Source organism: Peromyscus maniculatus, chromosome 1 (assembly GCF_049852395.1).
Source record: "Peromyscus maniculatus bairdii isolate BWxNUB_F1_BW_parent chromosome 1, HU_Pman_BW_mat_3.1, whole genome shotgun sequence".
Classification (NCBI taxonomy): Eukaryota; Metazoa; Chordata; class Mammalia; order Rodentia; family Cricetidae; genus Peromyscus; species Peromyscus maniculatus.
The window spans coordinates 47,707,866-47,731,347 of NC_134852.1; the positions used below are offsets into that span (position 1 = coordinate 47,707,866).

General features: G+C 47.3%; 1 protein-coding gene across 8 annotated transcripts in view; it reads left to right on the forward strand.

Annotated features, from left to right (window-relative positions):
- The window catches only part of Znf536 (zinc finger protein 536), a 461,385-nt gene that overhangs the window by 293,573 nt on the left and 144,330 nt on the right, over nucleotides 1-23,482 (forward strand). For 6 of the 8 annotated variants that reach the window (XM_016003574.3, XM_006985020.4, XM_016003575.3 and 3 more), the window contains one exon: nucleotides 165-1,733. In XM_016003574.3, coding sequence (XP_015859060.1) covers nucleotides 165-1,733 — 1,569 coding nt within the window. Of the gene's footprint in view, nucleotides 1-164; nucleotides 2,106-8,831; nucleotides 9,746-23,482 lie in introns of those variants that run through there. The other 2 variants (XM_042275431.2, XM_076577521.1) reach the window with 2 other exon arrangements.

Below are 23,482 nucleotides of genomic sequence, written 5' to 3' on the forward strand. Positions count from 1 at the left end.
TTAAGAGCACAAATTATTCTTCTATTAAAAAACAGTCGTTCTCTAGCTAATTATTAGTTTGGGCTGCTTTGTTTCAAAGAACAAATGTTGATCCTTCTAGCCTTGTTCTGTACACCAGAAATGAGATAAACACTTCGTTTTTCTCTTCCATTGATATCTTGCAGGTGAGAAACCATATAAGTGTCCTCACTGTGACTATGCTGGCACTCAGTCAGCATCCCTGAAGTATCACCTGGAACGACACCACCGGGAGCGGCAGAATGGAGCCGGGCCACTGTCAGGACAGCCCCAGAACCAAGAGCACAAAGATGAGACCTCCGGCAAAGCACCTTTGTTTATCAGGCCAGACATCCTGCGAGGAGCTTTGAAGAGTCTCCCCGGAATCGACTTCCGAGGTGGTCCTGCCTCTCAGCAGTGGACATCAGGCATGCTCTCCTCTGGAGATCACCCAGGGCAGGCCACTGGCATGTCCTCAGAGCTGTCTTCAGATACCCTAAAAGGCTCCGACCTTCCTTCCAAAAGCTCCCACTTCTCAGAGATCGGAAGGGCTTATCAAAGCATCGTGAGCAATGGCGTGAATTTCCAAGGGTCCCTGCAGGCATTCATGGACAGCTTTGTCCTCAGCTCTTTGAAGAAGAAGGACACAAAAGACAAAGTCCCATCTGATGCCCATTCCATGAAAGTCCATGCTGCAGACAGTGGAGAGGAGAGGGCCAGTGGGAAGCCCTCCCAGAGAAAGTCTGAGAAATCGCAGTATGAGCCTCTGGACTTATCTGTGCGGCCTGACGCTCCCACTCTTCCTGGCTCCTCCGTGACCATGCAAGACAGCATTGCGTGGCATGGCTGCTTGTTCTGTGCTTTTACCACATCGTCCATGGAGCTTATGGCCCTTCACCTCCAGGCCAATCACCTAGGCAAAGCAAAACGCAAAGATCACCCCACAGGGGTGACAGTCAACTGCAAAGATCAGGTGCGGGAGACCAGCAAGGTCCCTGTCCTGCCCTCCATACAATCAAACAAAGAGATGGCCCTTTCGAGCACTGTCGGCGCGCTAGACTCTGCTCCTGAGAAGATGGCCCAAGGACCGGCCAAAGAAACTCTAGGGGACCAGAAGAGTGGTCAGTGGCCCAGCCACATGGACCCTACCTTTTGTACCTTTCCATCTGACTTCTACAAACAGTTTGGCGTTTACCCCACAATGATTGGCTCAGGGGCCCCTGGCTCCTGCTCCAACAAGAATCCTGATGGGAAACCCCACCTGGAAGATGAAGCCCCTCTCCTGATCCCGGAAACCACAAATAAAAACACTACTGATGACCTCTCAGATATTGCTTCCTCCGAGGACATGGACTCCTCCAAGGGAGAAAACAATGAGGATGAGGAGATTGACACCGAACCAGAAATGATGAGCAAGCCACTGTCTGCTCTCAGCAAGGATGGCAGCAGTGAGGGCGGTGACAGCCTGCTGCCCCCGGGTGCCTCCCAGCCCATCCAGGGACTGGTCTCACCTTTAGCCCAAGCATCAGAGGAACAGTGGCACAACCCAGGCCTCCTTCCTGCCCAGGACCCCTCCGCGGGGCTGCCAAAGCCAGAGCGGGGTCCGCCAGGGTTGGAGAAACCCATGAGCATGCTGTCGGTCCTCAGGGCCTACAGCGCCGATGGCTTAGCAGCCTTTAACGGGCTCGCAAGCAGCACAGCAAATTCTGGATGTATCAAGAGGCCAGACTTGTGTGGTAAGTTTTAGAATCCTCTTCCTTCAGTTCATTTCCCCAAAACATCACTGCTAAATTGTGCATTAAAAAAAAACAACAACAAAAAATGGGGTTGATATACCCATTAGCAAATTTTAAACTGAATCTTAAAAAAAATAAAAAGCCAGTGCTATGTATACAGTGTAGACAATCACGAAAGTCAAGTTTCATTACTATTGGGGTCCACCTTTCTATGTAATGCCTGTACAGAGGCATGGGAAGGAGACAGTGCCAAAGTGTGAACTCTCCTCTCATTTTTCATCCATAAGTTGAGGAGGGAAAGAAAATTCACCTAAAACAACAAAAGCAAACTGATGTGGTGACTTGCAAACTTCCCAGTATTTTAACTCATTGAAAAAAAAAAAAAAAAAAGATGCCTAAAGAGAATCGTGTATTACTTTGTCAAGTCAGATCTACTTCCCTATGCTCATTTCATTGACTTAGAGGATACTAAAAACCATCACACTAACTGTGGTGAGGGATTGTCTCTCCGAACTAGGGCGATGGCTTCAGGATGGTTGTGACTCACCTGTGACATATCAAATGGCAGTTACTGTGACTTTGGCCTTCTGCTGTTGTTGCCTTCTGTCTGTGTCTGTCTGTCTAACCTGTCTGTCCGTCATCCTGTCTGATCTTGTGAATCAGCACCTCTTTCCCTCCTTCAAGGATATTGTTACCCCATAGTAATCCCAGATTTTACAAAGCACAGTCCTAACCCTGAGTTGGATCAAATGGATATCGGGATAGGCAGGGAAGATCAACATCATGTCCTTGGCACCCAGGTGTTCATGTGTGGAAGTCTGGTCTACATCAAGCAGCTCAGTTTGTTGTTCCCAGTGAGCCCCCCACGCCCTGAAATTCCACTATAGACAAGCAGCGTGGGCTGTACCATCTAATTTATGAATGAATTTCTGAGATTTTACCCTTCTTCTGTGGAAGGAAGGAAGAGAGGAAAAGAGGGAAGGGTGGGCACAAGGGAGCATTTCTAAACCTCAGCATCCTGTTTCCTTCAGCACAGAGCGGAAAACATGAAGCTAGGCTGTTTGTAATCTAAATCAATAAATTTCTTTTTGTTTTTCTGTCATTCCCTAATTCACTAAGAAGTGGATCAAGCAGTCAGAAATGCCTTTTTGAATTGTCAAAAATCACTAAATGGATTTATGACAGCTCAAAAAAATATTGATGGTTCCTTATACTGAATGATTCACACGGCCCCATTAGCCAGTACCCTGGATCTATTTTTAACCATGTGCAATTCATTACTCTTGAAGCTGTTAAAAACAATATTTAAAAGAAGGGAAGGGATTTATGTCTGTCCAGTATCCCCCCTTCCAAAGAGAATGGTGTTTAAATCTCTTTCATTGATTTTTTTTAAAAGTTTGGTTGCAGTGGTTTTATAATTATTATTATTGTTATTGTTGTTGTTTGAGGACTTTTTTTAAAGTCTATTTTCAGTTCTTTCAATTACCTACATAGGACCATAGTTCCTGCCAGGAATCCACGCATCAGAAAAGATCAAAACCTGGCATGTGCATAAGCTCATTATTATTGAAATGAGCTCATATTACCCCCATTAATTTTCTCATCTTCCTATCAGTGTGGAAGAAAGGCTGCCTGCCTTGAGGAAGCTTGTCCAGTGGTGTCCTTGTGCATCAGGCAGTAGGTGGAGGGGGAAACATGGGGAAGAGAGGTGCTGGGTCTCTTGAGGTTTTTCAGAGCTGGCAGGAGTTTCTAACTCCTCCCCAGATATCAGCTCACACCACTCCATAACATCTCATGGTATATGCAAAACATTGTTCAGTCAGCTTGTTAGTCCCTAGGCAACAGACCCTGGGATGTAAGCCACGGCCCCTCTCTTCTGAAGTACATGAAGACCTTTGGGCCAGAGAGGTAGGAAGGCTTCCTGGTAGCTTCCTCAGCCAAGGGTCTGGGTCCTCATACTCTAAAATACCAAACCTCATTCTGGTCATTGGCTGCCGATTTTCAGAGAGCATCACTTCTGTATCAATTGGCCCCATTTCTTCTAGAAGCTTCTGTTGTGATTTGGTAGCAGGTGGGATGTCTCTTCCTGTCTTCTGGTCCCCAGGCATCAGGCCCAGCATAATTAATTATACTCTAATATCCTTGCTGGGTGTGGTGGTGTCCTAGAACCTAGAAAAGCAGTAGTCATCCTGGCTAAGAATTGATCTTTCAGAGGGAAACAAATGCAGTTTTCCCTTACTCAGTCTAGTTTTCTCTCTTGCTTGAAACAGTCTGCATATTGTAAGCTCCAGACTACCACTAGCTTAAAAGCATGGGCCCTAAATTATCCCCAACCTTTATTTTTTCTCTGCCCCACTTAAAGCAGATGTGACTTTGCAAACAGGTCTAGCCAGCCAGCAGCTAGACTTCCTCATGGAGCTGGGCTTTGCCAAATCTATGCCTTATTTCCAGGTTTCTTATCTCAGAGTTTAGAGCCTCACTTCATTGATTCAGTAATTCTAGAATCCCACCTGGATGCCTTGGAAACTCTGGTGACTATGATTCAAGTTCTTCTGTATAAGGAAGAACTCGCCTCTCCTATAATGTAAAAGTATTTGAAAAACAACCCATAAAAACTCTGTCTGCATCATGTAGATGCCCCCCCCCCATCAGGACTCCCTCTTGAATCCACCAGCAAATTAGAAAATGCATCTTTTCTCCTGCACGTGTGTAGGACTGTGTGTTGAAAGTTGTTCACCCAGGTGATACATTAATTACTGCACTGTTGCTTCCTTACTTTTAGAACTTTGGCCCTAAATCCCTGGGTTTTTAGATCTGAGGTCCTGGCCAGTGTGTGTTCATCATCTATAGCTAATACATTCTGACTTGGCTGCAGCAGAGCAAGCAGATGAAGAGGCTACTCCATCCTCTTGGGTGATGAGAGTCTCATAGCCAAGCCTGTATAGAGGGCAAGATGGTAACTTTTCAAAAGAACCTTCTAGGCTGGTATGTCAGGAACTTGTTTTAGAGGATTCTATGGGAGATCTGGAGTCATCTCAGAATCAGTTGGAGGGCAGTTGATTAAGTTGCTTTTAGATAGGGTCAGATCCCACCGGTCTGATCTCCTTACATGACAACCTATTCTGGCCAAAACCTAGCTTCTGGAGGTGACTTTTAGGATCAAGGCATGTTCCACACTCCTTTATTCTGTTGTACAGTATAAAAAGGGCAAGGAAGTGCTGTGTCCACCCACTGGCAGGCAGGGCAGATGGGCTCCTTGTCCATCTTGAGGAGCTACTGTGGAGATGCTGCTGCAGGAGAGTGTGAGAGGCACAAGCATGGCATGCACAGAGAGTGCAGTCAGTCTACAGAGCACCTGGAGATCGCTACATAGAAATACTAAAGACCACATTTCACCCCAGGGCTTGTGTGTGTGGGACCAACTAGGCCACCCCTAAACTTGCCTTTTGAAACTGAGGCAATCTGCCAGAGCTGCCTGGAATTTCTGTGTTAGCTTTCTGAATCATGATTTTCTCTGTCCTTTTCTAAGTCCTTGAGTCTAGGACTGATAACATAAGAATCTTGTCAAGTTAAGGGGCAGGAAGGGAAAAAAGCATAATTCCTTTACCCTCAGCTCTGCCTTGGAATTGCTACCACTCAAGGAGGCCACGCCCCATGTGGAGGGCACATCAGCATGTCGATTGTGGTGATGAGACCCTGTGTGCAGTAGCTGTCAGGCCAAGTGATACCCTGATGGATGGGAGGAAGTCAGTGGGAAGGCAAGGCCATCAACAGGAATAGCTCCAGTATTCCCAATGCCTTATTCTCAGCGAATTCCAAAACTGCCTCAACTCAAATTGTGGAATGGAAGCCCACTGCATTTAGAAAGTATGAGAGAATGGGGACCTACCTCCCACACCAAAGCGGCGGCATCAAAACCTTGTTACGTCATGTGTTCTGAAATGTATGATGTGGTGTGATGAAACGCAGTAACCAGACCAAATTATCTTAAAAGGTGACTTCTATCCCACTATGATTTTTCTGCATTGGTAGTCTGAAAACATCTACCATTTTATTCAGCTGTACAGCCTAGAGCCGAAAGGTCACCACATATTGTTCAAAGGGCTGAGGGTAACTATTTTCAGCCTACAAGCCATGAACACCCTCTTATTTTGACTCCACTCTGCCTGATAGCACCAAAGAAGCTGTAGACAGTGTGACTCTGTGCCAATGAAACTGTATGAATTAAAGCAAGGGACAGGCTGGAACTAGACAGGCTAGAATTTGTGGCCCCTGCTCTAGTGCAGAGGGATGTGCTCCTGGATCATTGCCAGAGTAAGAGATGGAGAAGCCTGCCCTCCTCTGTTCCGGTGGACAGAGAGATGATGCAGGCAGGACTCCCACCAGCCAGCCAATGCAGGGCTCCATCTGCCAAGTGGACCTTCCATAGAAAGTCCTGTGTGCGTGTGTGCGTGTGTGCGTGTGTGCGTGTGTGTGTGTGTGTGTGTGTGTGTGTGTGTGTGTGTGTGTGTGTACTTCCAGAGGGGTACCCCTTCCCATCCTCTTATTACACCACAGGCAAAAGAGCTGGAATGGCTGTGACTCGGCCTTAGGACAGCTAGCTCTCCGCAGACAGGGTAGAGGGAGGAGTTAAGATGGCAAACACCTGAGAGCCTGGGACAGATGCCACCAGCACACTGAAGGAGCAGTGAAGAGGTGACGGTATTTCCCAGCCTTTTTAAGTTGCCCTTGTCCCTTTTGTGCTAAGATGGCATCAGTGTGATGGAGAGTTTTGTTTCCTCATGTCCCCCCAGTGCACAGGAGGTTCTTCTTTGTGATGTCACCAGCCCAGCCATGACCATTTCTGTTTTGACTCAGTTCAGTTCCAGACATAAAGCAGGTACTTAGGGGGTAAGAAATGAGTCCTGTCTCCTTGTCTTTTTTTTTTTTTTCAAGAACTAGCTAAGGTCTGTGGCCAGGTAGGAACCCCAAGGCAGCTGTTCTTGTTAGGGTTTCTATTTTGGGGATGAAACACCATGACCCAAAAGTAACGGGGAGGAAAGGGTTTACTTCAGTTTGTGGTTCCAGGTAACAGTCCTTCACTGAGGGAAGTCAGTGCTGGAGCTCAAGCAGGGCAGGAACCTGGAGGCAGGAGCAGATGTAGAGGCCATGGAGGGGTGCTGCTTACTGGCTTGCTCCCTTGGCTTGCTCAAACTGCTTTCTTATAGAACCCAGGACCACCAGCCCAGAGATGGCACCACCCACAATGGGCTGGGCCTCCCTCATCAACCACTAATTAAGAAAATGCTTTACAGGCCTGCCTACAGCCAGATCCTATGGAGTCATTTTCTCAAATGGGGTTCCCTCCTCACAGATGAATCTAGCCTATGTCAAGTTGACACAAAATTAGCCAGCACAGCAGCTGTCACTGGTAAATGAAGCACCACAAATGTCGAATATAAGGCATATAAACCTGAGCTTAGGTTGTGATGCATTGCCGGTGGTAGTTGATACATGCTGTGTCCCTGAACCTAGTAGGTTCCATTAGGAAAATGACAGAGGACAATAACCATAAAATCCCATTCTGCAAAGTATGTGGGTGCCTAGACAAAATCTAGCCAGTCCCATGGAGGGTGAGCAGCCAGGGAGTGCAAAGAACTGAGAGGTCCCTATGCACTGCTGCCGTGCTTTGCTGAAAGCCAAAGGAGCCTGTAGGACACGAGTGCCTTCAGAGGCTAGGCAAGGCACTGCGCTTTCCTCTCTGTCCTCAGCCAATTTGACCATTTTTGGATTTGTCTCAGCCTCTGGTGGTCCAGTCCATTCCCAGGCATAGTGTTTTCCCAGTAGGAAGGGCCATTTGACCTACTGCAAAATCCAAGGGCAGTGCCTCCTAAGTTCCTGGGAAAAAATCATCACCTCCTTGTGCTTGTCTGGCCCTGCTGGGTACCTCACAGCTGACCATAGAGAGTCTGCATCTGACTGGTGCCATCCTGTAGGTAGGGTCTCCTGATGATGTCAGCACTCTGGGGAGGCTCTCTGCCCTCACCCAGAGCTGTGCTGTGGTGCCATGACTGACAAAGAGACAGCTCCTCTGATGAAGGCTCTTTCCCCCAAATCTCACAGCATTCTTTTCCTCTCCTTCCCTCTTTTTAAATTAAAGGGAATGGGACTGGTGTGATGTTGTTTGCACGGCAGGATGACAGAACTGTTGTGAGGATGCCATTGTGTTTGCCAAATGGTCCACTCGTCATTTCAGAGCAAACAAATGGATGGTGTCTGTGAGTCGGCAAACACTGGTGACATTTAGCCTTGTTTATGTTTCTTGCCTTTTGCTGCATCGTTTTGGCTCCAAAAGCTACTGTCTGAATCAACATTGCCTCTGAAATAGGAGAAAAGTCTGGTAGAGTTCATCTTGGTGGCTTCGTCCATATTTCTTGGGGGTTGCACAAAACCAATGAATTGCAGCCAAGTGTTTTTGTTAAAAAAACAAAAAATCACTGTGTATTTCCCTCCTTTGAAAATGAGTTAAGATTGGGATTAGGGAGGAGAGTTGAGGAAGAGTCAGAACAGACAAATCCTGGTGGGATCTGAACTCTCCATCCTCTCCACCCTGTGTGACAGTGAGGGCAGAATGCCTGGGCTAAAGCTTGACATCTGCTTCCTTAGTCTGTTGAATGGCCGTGATGGTCAGAAATGACAGACATCTATCTAGACTCAGGTCACATGTCAGCTGCAGAAGGAGTCAGCATGCTTCTTTCTTTCATTTTTTAATTTCTTCCTCCCTTCCTTCTTTCCTTTCTTTCTTCCTCCCTCCCTCCTTCCTTCTGTCCCTCCTTTATCCCCCCAGATGTTGTGTGCAAAGCCCAGGTTTCAAATAAGGTAGTAATTAGGTCTCCTTACTTAGTGCTAGTCAAAAATACCTCTATACCTAATTGCTAGCCTGCTCTAATCATGTAGCCTATTCTTGCTTTAGCCACAGATAGAAAGACCAAGTTTTATAAATATGACTTCATTGTCATCCTTCTATTAAACAATAGGGACAATGACCCTGCCCTCACTTTCAAGCACTGTTAGCCCCAAACAGTTTCTGGATTAATAAATCTACACATTTTCTTTCAGGTAAGTGACACCCCATGTCCTATTCGCTCTGTCTGGACCTCCCCTTGTCTGTTCGTGCTCCTTCGTGGTTTATCTGCAGCTTGTTAACCGTGCAAAGTCAACAGAAGAACGTATATACATACATGTTTTGAGTAAATAGTTCCTACTGGCACAGGTATGTGTGTGCACACAGCACACCAGCCTACAGTCTTTGTAGAGTTAGAGCAGCTGAAAATGTCACCCCCACCCTCCATCTCCCCAGATGTTTCCTGGTAATAACAGATGAAAATGCTTAGTAACCTGAGTGGGAGAGGAGGTTCACTCCATGTCACAAATCCCAACTGACAAATCCTGGTGGGTGACAGGTTCTTAGATCAATGAAAACCTGGCTGGGGGCCGTGTGTATGTCCTACCTGCTCACCTGAGCTCACAGGGCCCCATGATAGTCCTGTCAGCATTCCTTGCTTGTGTCTGATTGTCGTGTATTTTGTAACACTTTAGAAGAATACAGAAAAGTGCAGTAATTATCTTTCTCCATAGTATTTAAGCAGAAATATTGCTAGTTTAATATTGTGTCAGGTCGTCGTATTAACCAGGAACAGCTGACAGTAAAGCCCCAGCGAACAGCACTTTGACATCCACAACTTAAAAACGGCGATCGAAGCGAAATGTGTAAACGTGTACCGGGTTATCCTGTGCTTTGGAATAGACTGTTGTTGAAATAATTAGAAGATATATTAAGGTGTTCCTGGTAATGAAGGCATGTAAGTTATCATAATTGTAGTTTCCTGCATAAGTGTCAAACTCTATCTTTCCGTGTGCTGTATGCTGAGTTACAAGTTAGGTCATTTATGAATGGAATGTAAAACAATACTAAAAATGCTTCAATAAGTTATCTTGGTATTGCTAATAAAAAAAAAAGCTGTGAAACATTAGTGCAGTTTTGAGTCATTATGTTAATTCATACCACAACACCCCCTCACCCCTCACATCCTTCTCCCAGTGGGGAGCCTCAGCAGGACATTGGGGGGTACAGGCTCCTCAACTTCCCCATCCATCTTCAGATGGCCCTTTAACAAGCAACAATTCACAAACAGGCAAGAAGGAAAGCCACTCCCCTGTTTTCTGGGATAATGGTAGTGGGTGCCAGAGAGCCCAGTGACATAGGCCATCTCTGTATTGTGTGTCTTGGGCAGGGTTCTGAAGAGCCCTGGGTAGCGGAGACAGGCCACAGTACCCAGTGTCAGAAGTGGAAAAAGGTCCTTAGGCCCAGCCTCTTCCTCCATGCTGTGACAGGTTAGGGCAGTCTGGCTACATTTGCAGTCTACATTGCCTGTGTTTGTTGTAGCAGGCTTGTTCTCACCCTACCCTGACTCTTCACGGCAGGGAGGGGGCAGAAAGGAAAGGGTTTATGTTTTTTGGGTCACCTGCTTTCGTTGTCCCATGAGCTGGGCTTTTGGGCTCTGGCCCTTCAAGCTTCCTAGTTTTCAGTATGTTTTACACACTTCCCAATTCTGCACACACTGTACACTATCTAATTGGTTCCATGGGGGCAGGGCATAGGGTCCAAGGCTTCAAGAATTAACTCACATCCTCAAGGGAAGTGCCCAACAAGAGGGTGGGAGTAGAGAAATGTAGATTAGAAGTTGTTCTCAACCTTGGCCTTGGTGACCGGACAAAGGTGTCACCTCAACTAGATGAAACAGTCTATCCAGTATGTCTTACAACAACCACTCATTATCCTGACCGCTGAGATCACACTGCAGCATTAAGGAGTCTCTAACTAGGGGAAGGGATAGAGAGGAGGGCCTGGGCTTAAGAAGACATGAGGAGAGGTCACACTGTGGGTGCCAGTGGAAAAGAAGGGCAATCCCCAAAGGCCTAATGAAGGTGAAGCAAGGTGCTGTCCCCTCCAGGTGCAAGGTTCACATGGCTCCAACCAAGTGATGCAGCTCCACCAGGGTATAGACTGAGCTGGCACAAAGGGAACACAGGAGACCCTCCTCTTCCTTTCTGAGTGCTCTGGAATCTGGGGAACTGAGAGAGGTGGAATACACAAGGAGGGTGGGTCACCTATGCCTCCATCTGTCCATCTGTACCTTCTCCTGTGTGCCTCCTCCAGGCTGAGTACGTTGTCCCCAGCTTTGCCCACCATTTAAATCCATTTCTCCCAAATCCAGCAGATACTGTCGCACCTGCTGAGTTGGTCACTTTGGCTAGGACAGGCTTCTGAGGGGCCCTGCTGCAAGCTCTAAGGGGCTGGGGTTTGGGAGGGGCAGGATGGAGTATGAAGGAAGGAGGAAGGAGGCACAGAAAGGTTCCTTTATCTTCCACCCGCAACACTGACAGCTGGGAGGACTCCCTGGAGCCACATAGCCAGGCGTCTGCTGTTCTGTCTTCCTTCTTTCAGGGCCCAGTCCCTCCATTGGGGTCTCTAAGCAAGAAGGCTTGGTAGCATTTCCTCTTCAAAAGCAGCCTATTTCCTGAGACACTCCCCAGTGGTAACTGATGGAGCTTAGAAGAGACCTCCATGGATTCCAATTCTCCCATTTTTATGGACCCAGCCCCAGCCTCCACCCACCTCTCATTTTGGGACACCCACCTCATCATGCTTCGTACTGTTCCTCCTGCCCCTGCTCACTTCCTCCTTACCATCTCCACCTCTGGATAACAAACAACTGCCTTAACACCAGTTGAGTGTTTTTGGAAACATCCTGTCTGCTGCCTGCAAAGGGAGCCACATAGACCCAGGCCCCTGGGACATTCAATCAACTTCATTTCAGAGCTCTGCATGAACACTGGTAATTCTGCTTCCTGTTGATCCCTTACCACCACCACCACCACCACCACCACATACACACATGGGATTATACAAGCCTCACAAGTTTGGATTCAGACCTGGGACAAACACAAATAACCCCCTTTGGGCCTACCTTTACTCTTATAACCTAGACCCTTCCCACCATGGTCAGCTTTCTGTTCTGTGCTGCACAGGAGACTCCAAAGAGTCCCCATCGATGGAACAGAGTGACAAGAAGGTGTCTGTTTCAGATGCAAGAGACCAAGGAAGGCAAGGTTTGCAGGAAACCTGCAGTCTCTGTTCACAAGTTTTGGAAGAGTGTATATTTTAACGGAATTCTGATACTCCAGTGAAGGAGAAACTCTAAATATGGGAACAGATTAGTGCATATATATATTCTGTTTTTCTCAAAGGACCTTCTCAATGATTAAATACACAGGCACACACTGACAGTGGTGTCCCTGAATGAACAGTCTGAGCCCAGTCCCAGGGCAAAGTCAGGGAACTCTGTGCAGTTAGTTCATTATCACAAACATCCAGTTGTGTGCACTGATGCTGGCGTTTCTCCGAGGAGTTTGTCTTCCTGCTCTATGCTGTCCGGACACGCCCATTCAGCCATAACCTGTTCATGGTGTTAAGTTTCTTTCTTAAATTTCTGCTGTGAGATTTACATAAGATGCTCTTAGTTATCCATATAAAAGGAGAAAAGGCAACCAACCTGGGAAGGCAAATTGGAGTTGATTTACCAAATTATTGCTTTTTATATGACAGACACATTGCTTTTCTGTTTTGAGTTCAGTGATTGGTATGTCCTGGGAGGAGGGTTGGGGCTAACCACAAAGAGAGGCTACTCCAAAGTATGGCCTGTACCTGAGGAAGGGCCAGAGGTGGGTGTTTGGCTGGGAAGGCACAGTGGCCTCTGTGGTTGGTAATTAAGAGTTCACACTCTGATGAGCTCTTGTTTTTGTGATATTCTCTCTCTCTCTCTCTCTCTCTCTCTCTCTCTCTCTCTCTCTCTCTCTCTCTCTCTCCTCTCTCTCTCTCTCTCTTTGAGACAGGGTTCTTCTGTGTATCTCTGGCTGTCCCGGAACTCACTTTGTAGACCAGGCTGGCCTCAAACTCAGAGATCTGCCTGTCTCTGCCTCCCAAGTGCTGGGATTAAAGTCATGTGCCATCTTGTTAAGGAAAAGGACCATAATTTTTTTTCAGCCCTTTCAGATTCCCTTGGTAACATGGTCACCCAAAAGCAGATCTTTAGGTCACCTGGATGCAAATGGTTGATGCAGGAGGAAGCTGAGAGTGGTCCCTGAGAGGGATACCCCCCCCATGAGTAAACCTGCTCCCTTCTGGCTTTGTTGTAGACCACTCCAGACCTGCCAGAGCCAAGGATGAGAGCACATGAGCTATTCTGTGGCTCCCAGTGGGAAGTGATCTGCAGACATTAAATGTTGAAAGGCACCCAGCCTTTTAGCTTAGGAGCAACTTTATTATGGTAAGGGTCATAGAGTCAGTCAGGTGACCAGGCATCTGGCAGCAGCCATGCTCCAAGGGGCTCAGGCAACTCACTTCTCCTTTGGGGCTCCATTTCTTTGGGGAGCAGGCAGCAGGATCTCTTCTTTGGTCTCCAATTTATGTCCTTCATGGCCTCCTGTAGCCTCAATCTTCAGTTGATGCTCTACACCCAATGAGTACCATAGTCCTCATGAGCACTCACCTGATGGCCCCTAGGATATGGGAGGACTCTGTTATTTCCACAAAGTATGGTACTTCAATATACAGGACTCCAGCTTGAGCAAAGACATTCACCACACTAGATCACAGTACATGTCAGAGCTTAGAGGAACTTCTAAATTGTTAGAAGATCACCAAAGAGTTTCTCTTAATTCCAGGAGACATTTACCACAGAAGAACAAAAGGGAGTCAACTAAACTGGGTTTTAGCTTCATGAAAGGGCAAGAAAAAGCTGTCTCCATTGACTTTTTCTGTTTGAACCTCTTGAGAGATATTTCCTATGATGATTAAAGATTCCTAAGCACTTTACAGATTATTAATGTACTAAGCCAGTGTGTCCCTCTTGGACATACATGTCCTGTGGCTGCCACTTCCACTCGGCATACACAGTCCGTGTTCTGGAGGGTGGGCTGAGAGTCTGCCTTGCATGGCCGGGGCACAGAGTTCTTTCTAGCCACATCCTACCTTCCTTCTAGGACTTTCCTGTCCTTTTGGTCCTTGGCTTCTTGAATGTCTTGGCAGAACCACCTCCTAACCCTCAGTTTTCCTGGGAAACTTGGCCACCTTTAAGAGAATAAAATGACCATAAATGTACACAACTTAGAGACAACTCACCCTCATCCCAATTATTTTAGGAATTCTATTAGCAAGCAGGTCCCAGACAGAGTGCCATATAAACCCACCATGGGGGTGTGAAGTGGGTTACAGTTTGGGGAGGCCTGGGTACCCATTCTCGTCCACTATACTCACCACCTGAAGTCTTCTGTCTGCACACCTAGCTGGGCTCCCTCACACCTGGACTGAACACATCTGGAAATCTGGCCCCATGAGACCGTCCCTGGGATTCACAGACACAGCCCCGTTGGCTCTAATTGAGCTGTTCTCCTGTTTGCTAATGCTATACGGACTTAGGAAAACAGCAACACCGATCTCTGGTGGCCAGGCAGTGGGAACAGGATTGCTGCCGAGTGGATTTGCTTTACATGAAAACGTTTGGCTTGAAGTGTCTGTCCTTTCTAAGCTACACTCAGGGCCACTGTTTAATTTTAAACCACAAGGGTTATTTTCTTGTGGGCCTTTGGGGATAAATGCTCTTATATAGGTTAAGGACCAAGGTTCCATAATGCGGGGGTACCTTTGCAGTCTCCAGTTTCAATAGGAGATGCTTCAGGAGGCAGGTGACAAGGCAGGAATTGATGCATCTTCCCATCCTGGAGGACACAAGTGGGAGGGCACTGTGGTATGGGGCTGGGCATGATGGAATCTTAGGGCCGGGAAGAGGGGTTTGGGGAGGATTCTCCAAGCCTGGTCACTCCCAGAAAGAGAGCATTAAAATGTTTGAGACCTCCAAGTGTTCAGAATGGGTACCAAGTCTTCAGAATGGGTACCATTCCCATAGTGTCGAGCAGCTTAGACCTATCCTAGGAGTGGGGCAGAGAAGAGGAAAGAGAAAGCCATAAAGGAGCTAGAGAAGAGGGAACCAAGGGGGAGAGAGAGAGGAAGACACACACACACACACACATACACACACACACACACACACACACACACACACACACACGAGAGAGAGAGAGAGAGAGAGAGAGAGAGAGAGAGAGAGAGAGAGAGAGAGAGAGAGAGAGAGAGAGAGAGAGAGAGAGAGAGAAGCAGCCCGGGCTGCAGATGGTGGGTGTCTGTGGTCTGCCAGGACCAGGGAGAGGTCCTTAGCCGCTCTTGGTGAGGACAGGGGAAGCTATCGGGTCAGGTGAGGTTCCTGAGCACAGCACCTGGTGGCCAGGGCCTGCCACTCCAGCTGCGCCCTCTTCCCCACCCTGCTCCCCAGCAGCCAGTTACAGGAGGAAGTGCCGCAGCTTAATCAGAATTATTTACAAGATAATGGTCCATTGTTTGCACTAAGACAGATGTTGTCTGTGGGAACTTTGTGTTTTATGCTCTCTCCCTGCTCTGCCTTCCCTGGTGCAGATGGGATCCAAGTAATGTGAGTTATTATTCGGGACGGAAATTCGGAGGCTGCTCTTCTGCACCCAGATTCCACTGGGCCACAGAGATAGCCTGGCCCTGGGGTGGGCAGGCGTTGAGATGGCCACTGCTGGCTGCAGGGCCAGGCAGGGCCCTCCAGCAGGCTGTGATTAAGAAGGTCATGTTTCCTTGAGGGGCGGGTTGGTGCAATCGCCTTGTCCAGGACAGGAAGGACTCACTCTGATTAAGATGTACTTGCTATGTGTTGACTTGCGAGGTCACCACTGACATCTCGAATGAGGGTGGCCATCTGGTCCTGCTTTGCCAAAGGCTAAGAGCAGCCCCTCTCGGGTGGGGGTTGTGTGTCCCTGCTCCCCCTCTTTGACTGGCCAGAGGCCTTCCTCTGGAGCTTCTGGGTCACTTGAGGATCGGCTTCACTGGGCTTGAGAGCCTCACTCTCTTGCTTCAAGGTGCAGCTGGTCAAATGAATGCAGGTTTCGTGGACTGGCCAAGAGGGAATTTGTAGATCAGGAGGGAGGTGGTGCTGGGGTGGGGGTGGGAGATTGGCTCTGTCTCCAGATTCCCTCTCAGCTTCTAACACCAAGTCAGACAGTTACACCCCACTATGCCGGCCCATCTTGTTACACAGCCCTTGAAGTCAGTCAGTCCTTCAGTAATTTCTGAGTTTCCAGTCATCTCTGCATAGACAGCCTCATCTCCCCACTTTATGAATGAGAAAATGGAGACTAAGACAAATCAGACAACTTGATTCCCAAAAATGTCTCATAGCCTAAGCCATGACCTCACCATTATAGGCTCTGTGAACCTGGGAGTGGTTACTGCTCGCAGGACTTGGGTCAAGCAGAGAGTCATTCCCTGAAGTGCACATGTCAGATGCCAGCCCCAGAGCCTAGCAGCTGGAGAGACTCCCTGGACAGCCAGAACATAATGTTATCCAGGAAAGGGCTAAACCATTGAGCTATACTACCAAGTCTCTGTTAATATTTTTGAGACAGGATCTCAAAAAGTAACCTAGACTGGTCCAGAACTAGGCAACCCTTCTGCCTCTGCCTACCAAGTGGTGAGCTCACACGTATGTGCTTACTGTACACAACTCCATTTTTTTTTTTAAATACAATGTATTTTTCGTATCCAGTAGGGGCCAAGAACAAAAACACAGATTCAAGTAATGTATATGGTTACCTTGGGATGTGTGAACAAGAAGACGAAATAGAAAAGAGTGGCTTTTATAAACTAAGAGAACATATACCTGGCATGTAGGTGCCCAGAGGAAAACGACCACTTCCTTCATATTTGTTGACCCACATACTACCCAGAAATCATTCCTACCCCAGGGGTCTTCTTCCTTCATAAATAAGCTATTTGGAGCATCTTGGTCAGATTGAAGATGGCATTCTCCTGCCAGGTCCCCACCTGAGGAATGGCTCTGACAGACTTAACAGAAGGACCTGGTCTTTTATTGCGTTATTTAACACTCCAGTCGATGTTAAAATAATACATATTCACTGTAAAGCCAGCAGTAGCAGCACAGGCCTATGATTTCAGTATTGGGGAAGCTGAAAGAGGTTCAAGGGTTCAAGGCCAAGGCTCTGTTACATAGTGGGACTCTGCCTTAAAAAATTCAAAACTAAAATTCCATAGTATGAGCCAGGGTCAAGTTATATTCAGCCCCTTATGGATAATAATGCAAATTACATCCTTTCCATGAATCCCAAGGGAGGTGTCATCCTATTCTTCTCTCACTCTCAGACTCTCAGAGATGGGGAGGAGGGACACGAGGGGGGGCTCAGGGGTGCTCCCTGCCTTACCCCGAATCACCTGTACCTCAGGCAGAAACAAGCCCTGCTCAGCCGCCGCCTGCTGTTCCATTTGTTCCCTTGAGCACCCCTTTGGGATACATCACAACTAAACTGACCAATAAATAAAAGCAGCAATTTCTGCCAACCTGTGCCTCTGGGTCCCAGGAAAAGAGAAGACCATTCTAGGTATCAATTCAAACTCCAAACAGAACCTGAGAATTTTCACACAGAGACTGACAGGGCACGATGGTGCATGGGACCAAGGCTTGAACTAACCATGTAGCCCTCAGTGGCTGCATCTCTCCTTTTATTTTGACCTCAGTTTCTCCAGCATCACAATCTCAAGTCAATCATTCTTAGGACTATATCCAGTTATTTCCCGGGGGGTGGGAGGGGGTGGGGGGTAAAAACTCACCCCTCCCCTTTCCTGAAGCAATAGGATGTCAAGGAAACCTGACCCCTAACCCAGCAAAACTCCCCTGGGGGCGGTGGGGATAGTGAGTGGGTGGCCTGGAGCACCAGCAAGCCCTCCAGGCTGGTGCTGCCGCCCGCCCAGCCCCCAAGGATGAGGACAGCAGCAGAGTTCAAGCTGGGATAATATTTATCAACCTTATTCTCATGCTGTCAGCCTCTGCCCCAAACCCAGCGTCACGGGAGATCCCAGCTTATATCTCTTCAGGCCCCACAGAGCCACCTCACATGTACCCAATTACCTCTGTCAAGCTGGGGAAGGAGGTCCCCTCTGTGGGTGGGATCTTAGGCCTTTGAGCCCATTCCTCCTGTCCAGCCAGTTAAAACTGTTGAAACTGCAAACCAGTAATAAAAGGATCATATGTGTTTCCCACCGAACAGGTTCTTTAGGGCTATTACGATAATTAAAAACATATGGTGCTGTGCTAGTCGGAGGGAAACCGCAGATGTACAAATTAGGTATTATAGAAGGGTTTTCTGCTTTTGCCCTTTTAAAAACGTCAAGCCGGAGAAGTTTAGGGAGATAAAATGGCAATTGTGCAGACAGTGGGTAGCGTTTTGCTTTTAAAATCATTAAATATATAAGCTCTTGTTTTTAGACTTACAGGAAATAAACAGCTTCTAGCAGGAGAAGCGGAGGAAAGAGGCTCAGAGGCAGGGGTGTGCAGGGGTGGGGTGGGTGAGGAAGCCACCATCCCACCTCAGTGTCTCAGATACCACACAACTGTATGCATTTTTACACTGAAGAGGATTATATTAAATATTGAATTGTATTATAGTGCAATTGATAGGCACAAAGATGGGTGGTTTTTGTTTTGTTTTGTTTTTAGATTAAACTTTTTAATTGTTAGATGGCAAAGATGCAAGTATCGAGTAGTCTAGAAAGCATCATTTGTTTTAATTTAAAATATGCAATTGATTTTGAGAAGGTGATAAATATTGTTAATAAAAAGAAATTGGGAGGATTTCCAGGGCTCCTTGTCAGGGGCCTTCCAGGGTGGCTGTTTGGTGGTCCAGGTCTGTGGAGATGGGCCCCCAAGATGGCCTTGCTTGGGGGCCCACAGAAACAACAGGCCTGCAGCCCTAACCCAGTGAGGTGCTGGTCCGGCAGCCAAGGATGCAGGACTTCATCACTGCATGTGTGGCTGCTCTGTGGGGGAGGCAGTGCGGGACAGGTCACAGGAGCTTGGCCTCTACCTTCTCTGGCCTCAAGGCTTCTCCTCTTATTATTCATGAAAACACTTCCAGGTCCCTCCCGAGATTATCTACTCAGGACAGGGGTGCTCCCACACCATTTTAAAACACTTCTGGATAAGGCTAACTAGGTAAGGAAGCAAATGCCAGTCAACAGGAAAACACAGCAATCAGGAGGTACCACTACCCCAGAAACCAGCCTGAACACTCAGATAACTGGAACTGACGGAACCACAGTGCAGAACTCCTGAAATTCTTAATAATGAACAAAAACGAAGTTTGTTCTACATTTCCCCCCAGTACTTGGGACTTAATCCATTTTCTTGGGCATATAGGATGTGTTCACATATATCTCCAATCTCTCTCTCTCTCTCTCTCTCTCTCTCTCTCTCTCTCTCTCTCTCTCTCTCTCTAGTTATTTATTTACTTTTTGAGATGGGATCCCAGGACAACTTTGAATTAATTCTGTAGCCCAAGCAAGCCTTGACTCTGCAATTCCCCACCCTCAGCCTACTGACTAGCTGGGACTACAGGTCTTTAGTCTCAGGCCCCATTTACTCAATATAACACTGTGCTGTGGTAATTGTCGAATTACAAATTTTGAAGAATTGGATGTTAGAAGACTCTGGACTAGAAAGAGCCCTTTCTTGGTCATTATCAATGAAAATGGTCTGTGTAGTGGACTCCTTGGCTCTGTCTTTGGTGAGGTCCCTAGGTCTCCTTTGCCATCAATTTTACCTATACACTTTGGATGCCATCAAAGGGCCATTGTCGTCTGGTGTCCCTACCTTTGGGATCTGTGACTTGCCTTTTCCCTCTGCTTTGTCTCTGGGTTAGGTAGTGTCGCCAACCTTCTCAGATAACTCCAGCCATGATCAGGATGAGAAAGGGATTCTTCAGACATCTATAAACAGGACACTACAAGGGGCAGTGATTCCTAAGAGGAGTGGAAGGAATCTTCTTCTGTAGCAGACATTTGGCAGCATCTGGAAGCATTGGGTGGTATGCCTGGCATCCAGTGAGTAAAGGATCAGGGAGGCTGTTTCACACTTCACACTGGACAACCTCTCCAGCAAAGAACTAGCCACCCTAAGTATCTCCAGTTCCATGGCTGGGAGAGCCCTGTAGTCAGGGATGATGAGTTCCAGGCCTGCCAGCGAAACACACGCTTGGATAAGCAGTGGCCAGCTAAGAAACAGGGCTTGCTACCCAGCTCCTGCTGCACCATGCCATTGACCACCCAGACAAACAGTCCTCTCCAAGTCATGTTTCCTGTGGATCTCGGGCCTCGATGTGAAGGTTATAGGAGGACTGAGCGAGTTTTGGAAGTGGAAACTCTGAGCAAAAGAACTAGCTCATTGAGCACGAGGGTGTAGGGAGGGTGGCAACTGTGCTGGCAGCCCAGAGCCGGCCTTTTCTTCTCCCTTGAGTGATAGCAAGCCTAAGATGTTATTGTGCACATAGGTATTACCGCTTTAACTTTTACTGAGGTAAAATAACACCTTGTCACTCAGCGCAAGTACCAATCACAAAATGAATTAATTGTAATAACTGTTGTCAACAGAACAAAAGACTTGTTGCTTTTCTAAGCAGATTTCAGCGCACTGAGAACTATATACAAACGTTCCCATTGGGCAGGCTGGCGGAAACCAGTCAGAACATAATTGTATCTGTCTATCTCTTTACTTTGTTTTTAAGAGCTAAGGAACCCAGTTAAAAACCTATATTTTAAACATATCAATAAATATAGCCCTTTTTGTGTTTGGGATGTCTCCTTAAAAAAAAAAAAAACATGGAGTCTTTAATAAATTGGCCATGAAAATAGCATTTGCCGTTGATGGCTCCAAATAAGGGCCAGCTGCAGAGGCTGCCTGTGGACTCTTAAGTCATGAAGGGAATTATGCCCAATTACCTTCCCATAAAACACCCTCTCATTTCTGGAAGTTATCAAAACGCATCCTGTGGACAAGTGGTCAGTTGCCCCCTGCTCCTCAGAAAAGCACAAGAGGTCTCACGCCAGGCCCACCGGGCGCTTAACCGCCTCCATGGCAGTGCGGGCAGGCTTGTTTAGAGCCACACTTTTACAGGTCCACACTCTTACAGCTCCACACTCCTTGCAAAACCCTATTTTCTAAAAATTATTGATTTATTTTTTCATTCTAGCTTTTTCATATCTTAGCTCACTTCTCTCTTGAGGAACTGAAGAAGCCCTGGAGATAGTGTTCTATAAAGAGACTTTGCTAGGAGGACCAGTGGACAGAGGGGATGGGGTTTGGTCTCTCCAGGGTCCTGTTCAAGTTGGGAATCCAGGCATATCATTCTGTGTGGGGCTTCTTCCAGGTGGGAGAGAGTGGCTTGCCTTTGAGGGTGTGCTTGGGGTTTGGAGGCAGAAGAATAGCCTAAAGAAAAGTATGCCCTGGACTCACTAGCTAAAAGTGGATGTGACTGCTGCTCTCTGTGACAAGAATTCTGAAGAACTATAAACTATTCAGTAAATCCTAGAAGGTTCTGTGGAAGCTGTGCATTATATAACCATCAGTGGCCAAGCAGAGGAAATGAACTGGAGACCCAGAGAGATGGGACACCTTCTGGTTCCAGGCCATGTCATTGGTGCTGACCTCCGCTCCTTTCCTTTCCTCCCTGCTCATATTCTCCCAAAGTCTCCACGGCTTTTGGCTACCCTGGGTCTTGTGTCCATCCCTCAGATATACCAGCCTCCAACAGCATCTCTGAGGCGCTATAGGGAGCCTGCATTATTAGTTGTATTCACTGAAGACTCAGTTGGACCCTCCATGATGAAATGATAGCAGAGAAGGGAGTAGCATGTGAGATGTGCAGGTCAGGAGAGAGCTTGTTCATCAAGAACCAGAGACAACCATGGGGGCTGTTTTCACATATTCAAGTTGGTGTCCTCTTTCCCTCCTCCACTCTGTTCTTCCTCCTCTCTCTTCTTCCTCCTATTCCATCTTGTCTTCCTCCTCCCCTCCTCTTCATCTTCCTCCTCCTCCTCCTCCTCCTCCTCCTCCTCCTCCTCCACAAAAGGCAATCTCCTTCCTGTTGTCTGTGGCAAGTCTTCTCTATATGAATCCTGGGGAAGCAGGCTGGCCATGTGCACACCCCAGGAAAAGGATTCTATGACTATCAGTCCATCCTAAAGGTTCCAAGTCTTGGTGCTGAAATCAGGCTGTGAAAATGGAGGAAGAGGGGCAGGGGGTTATAGGAGAAAGGAGCCTGAAGGGTCAGATCTGTGGTGAGTGGAGGGTCATTCTGAGGAGACTGCTGGCTCCAGGGGCCTCTACTTCCTGTTCTCAACCTTTACTCCACTAACATTGTTTTGTGGGGTGAATACCATGCATCCTCTCCAGTCTTTTTTGGAAATAGAAGAGCCCGCTGCAGGGAATGAGTATAGTCACCTGTCCATTTGTTTTTAGCACATATTAAATCATTCCAGGGTGTTGAAAGAGGCTCACAAACCAAGCAGCTACAGTCGGGGCCTTTGTGGGCCTGACATCCTCTGGGTACTCTGCTCATAAATCAGTTACAGGTTCAGCTTCATAAGAACAGGAAGATGATGAAGACTATAATGGCTAGAGACTTACCCAAGGAGTGAAGTACATGAACCCCGAGGGTTAAGGAACATGTCTTTGGGGGTTGTAGATGGGAGGAGACGGGGGGGGGGGCATTGAAGAAAGGTCTGGGATGAAAAGGAGCCAGCCATGCAGATATTTAGAAGTATATCTCTAGCAGAGACTTAGAAGACAACAACCCTGAGATAGGAAATAAACAGGACATCCCGAGCCTCTTAGGTCACTGCATATGAGAGCAGCATTTCCTGAGGCTATTTCAGAGAGTGAGATTCTCAATGTCTGAGAGCAGTCAACAGGGCCAGGCTTGGAGCTATTTGGTCTATTTGTGCAAGTGAAGAAAGGAAAGTCCCTAAAGGAAACACTTTGTTGTAGTTAGTGGCAGTGAAAGGCAGGGCTAGATGCCCAGGTCTCCTGATTCTTAGTCTGGGTACCCTGGAGTACCCTTCACTAGTCTGAGACTTGGAGTGGGATTACTAGATTAAGGGCAGGCAGCATCACTGAATTTGAACACTAAACCCATTCCCAGATAGAACAAAGAAATGGAAAGAATTGGTCTTATGATCTTGGAAACATGGTATTATGAGAGACACAGGTGTTTCTCATCACCCCCAAGACTGGAGCTTTTCATGTCTACAGACCAAGGTTGTCCATGCAGAGTCAATTTTGTTCCTTTTAGGATCAACAAATAGCAGCTGCAGCTAGTTAGCACTCTCAGTGACAATGGCCACACCCAACAGAGTCTCCCGGGAACCATGAGCCAAGCCTTTGGTTCATTCCTTTCTTGTCTCGTCACCAAAACCTGACAGGACCAGTGGAAAGGAAGAAGGCTTTCTTTCAGCTCCTGGTTTCAGAGGTTTTGGTTCATGGCTGCTTGGTACACTCTGACACAGCACATCACTCTACAGCTGTTTAGTAAGCGCAGAAAGGGACCAGGGATACATCCCCAAAGTCCTTGCAATCAGTGACTTCCATTCCTCTGCTGAGTCCCACAAAGTTTCTAGGATTTCCAAGAATCAGTTGGAAGCCGAGTGTTGAAAGGAACAGAACTAATGACAGCTGTGAAGTTCCAACCTTCACGCTGACCTTGGTCAGCTCCAGATTCAACCCCTA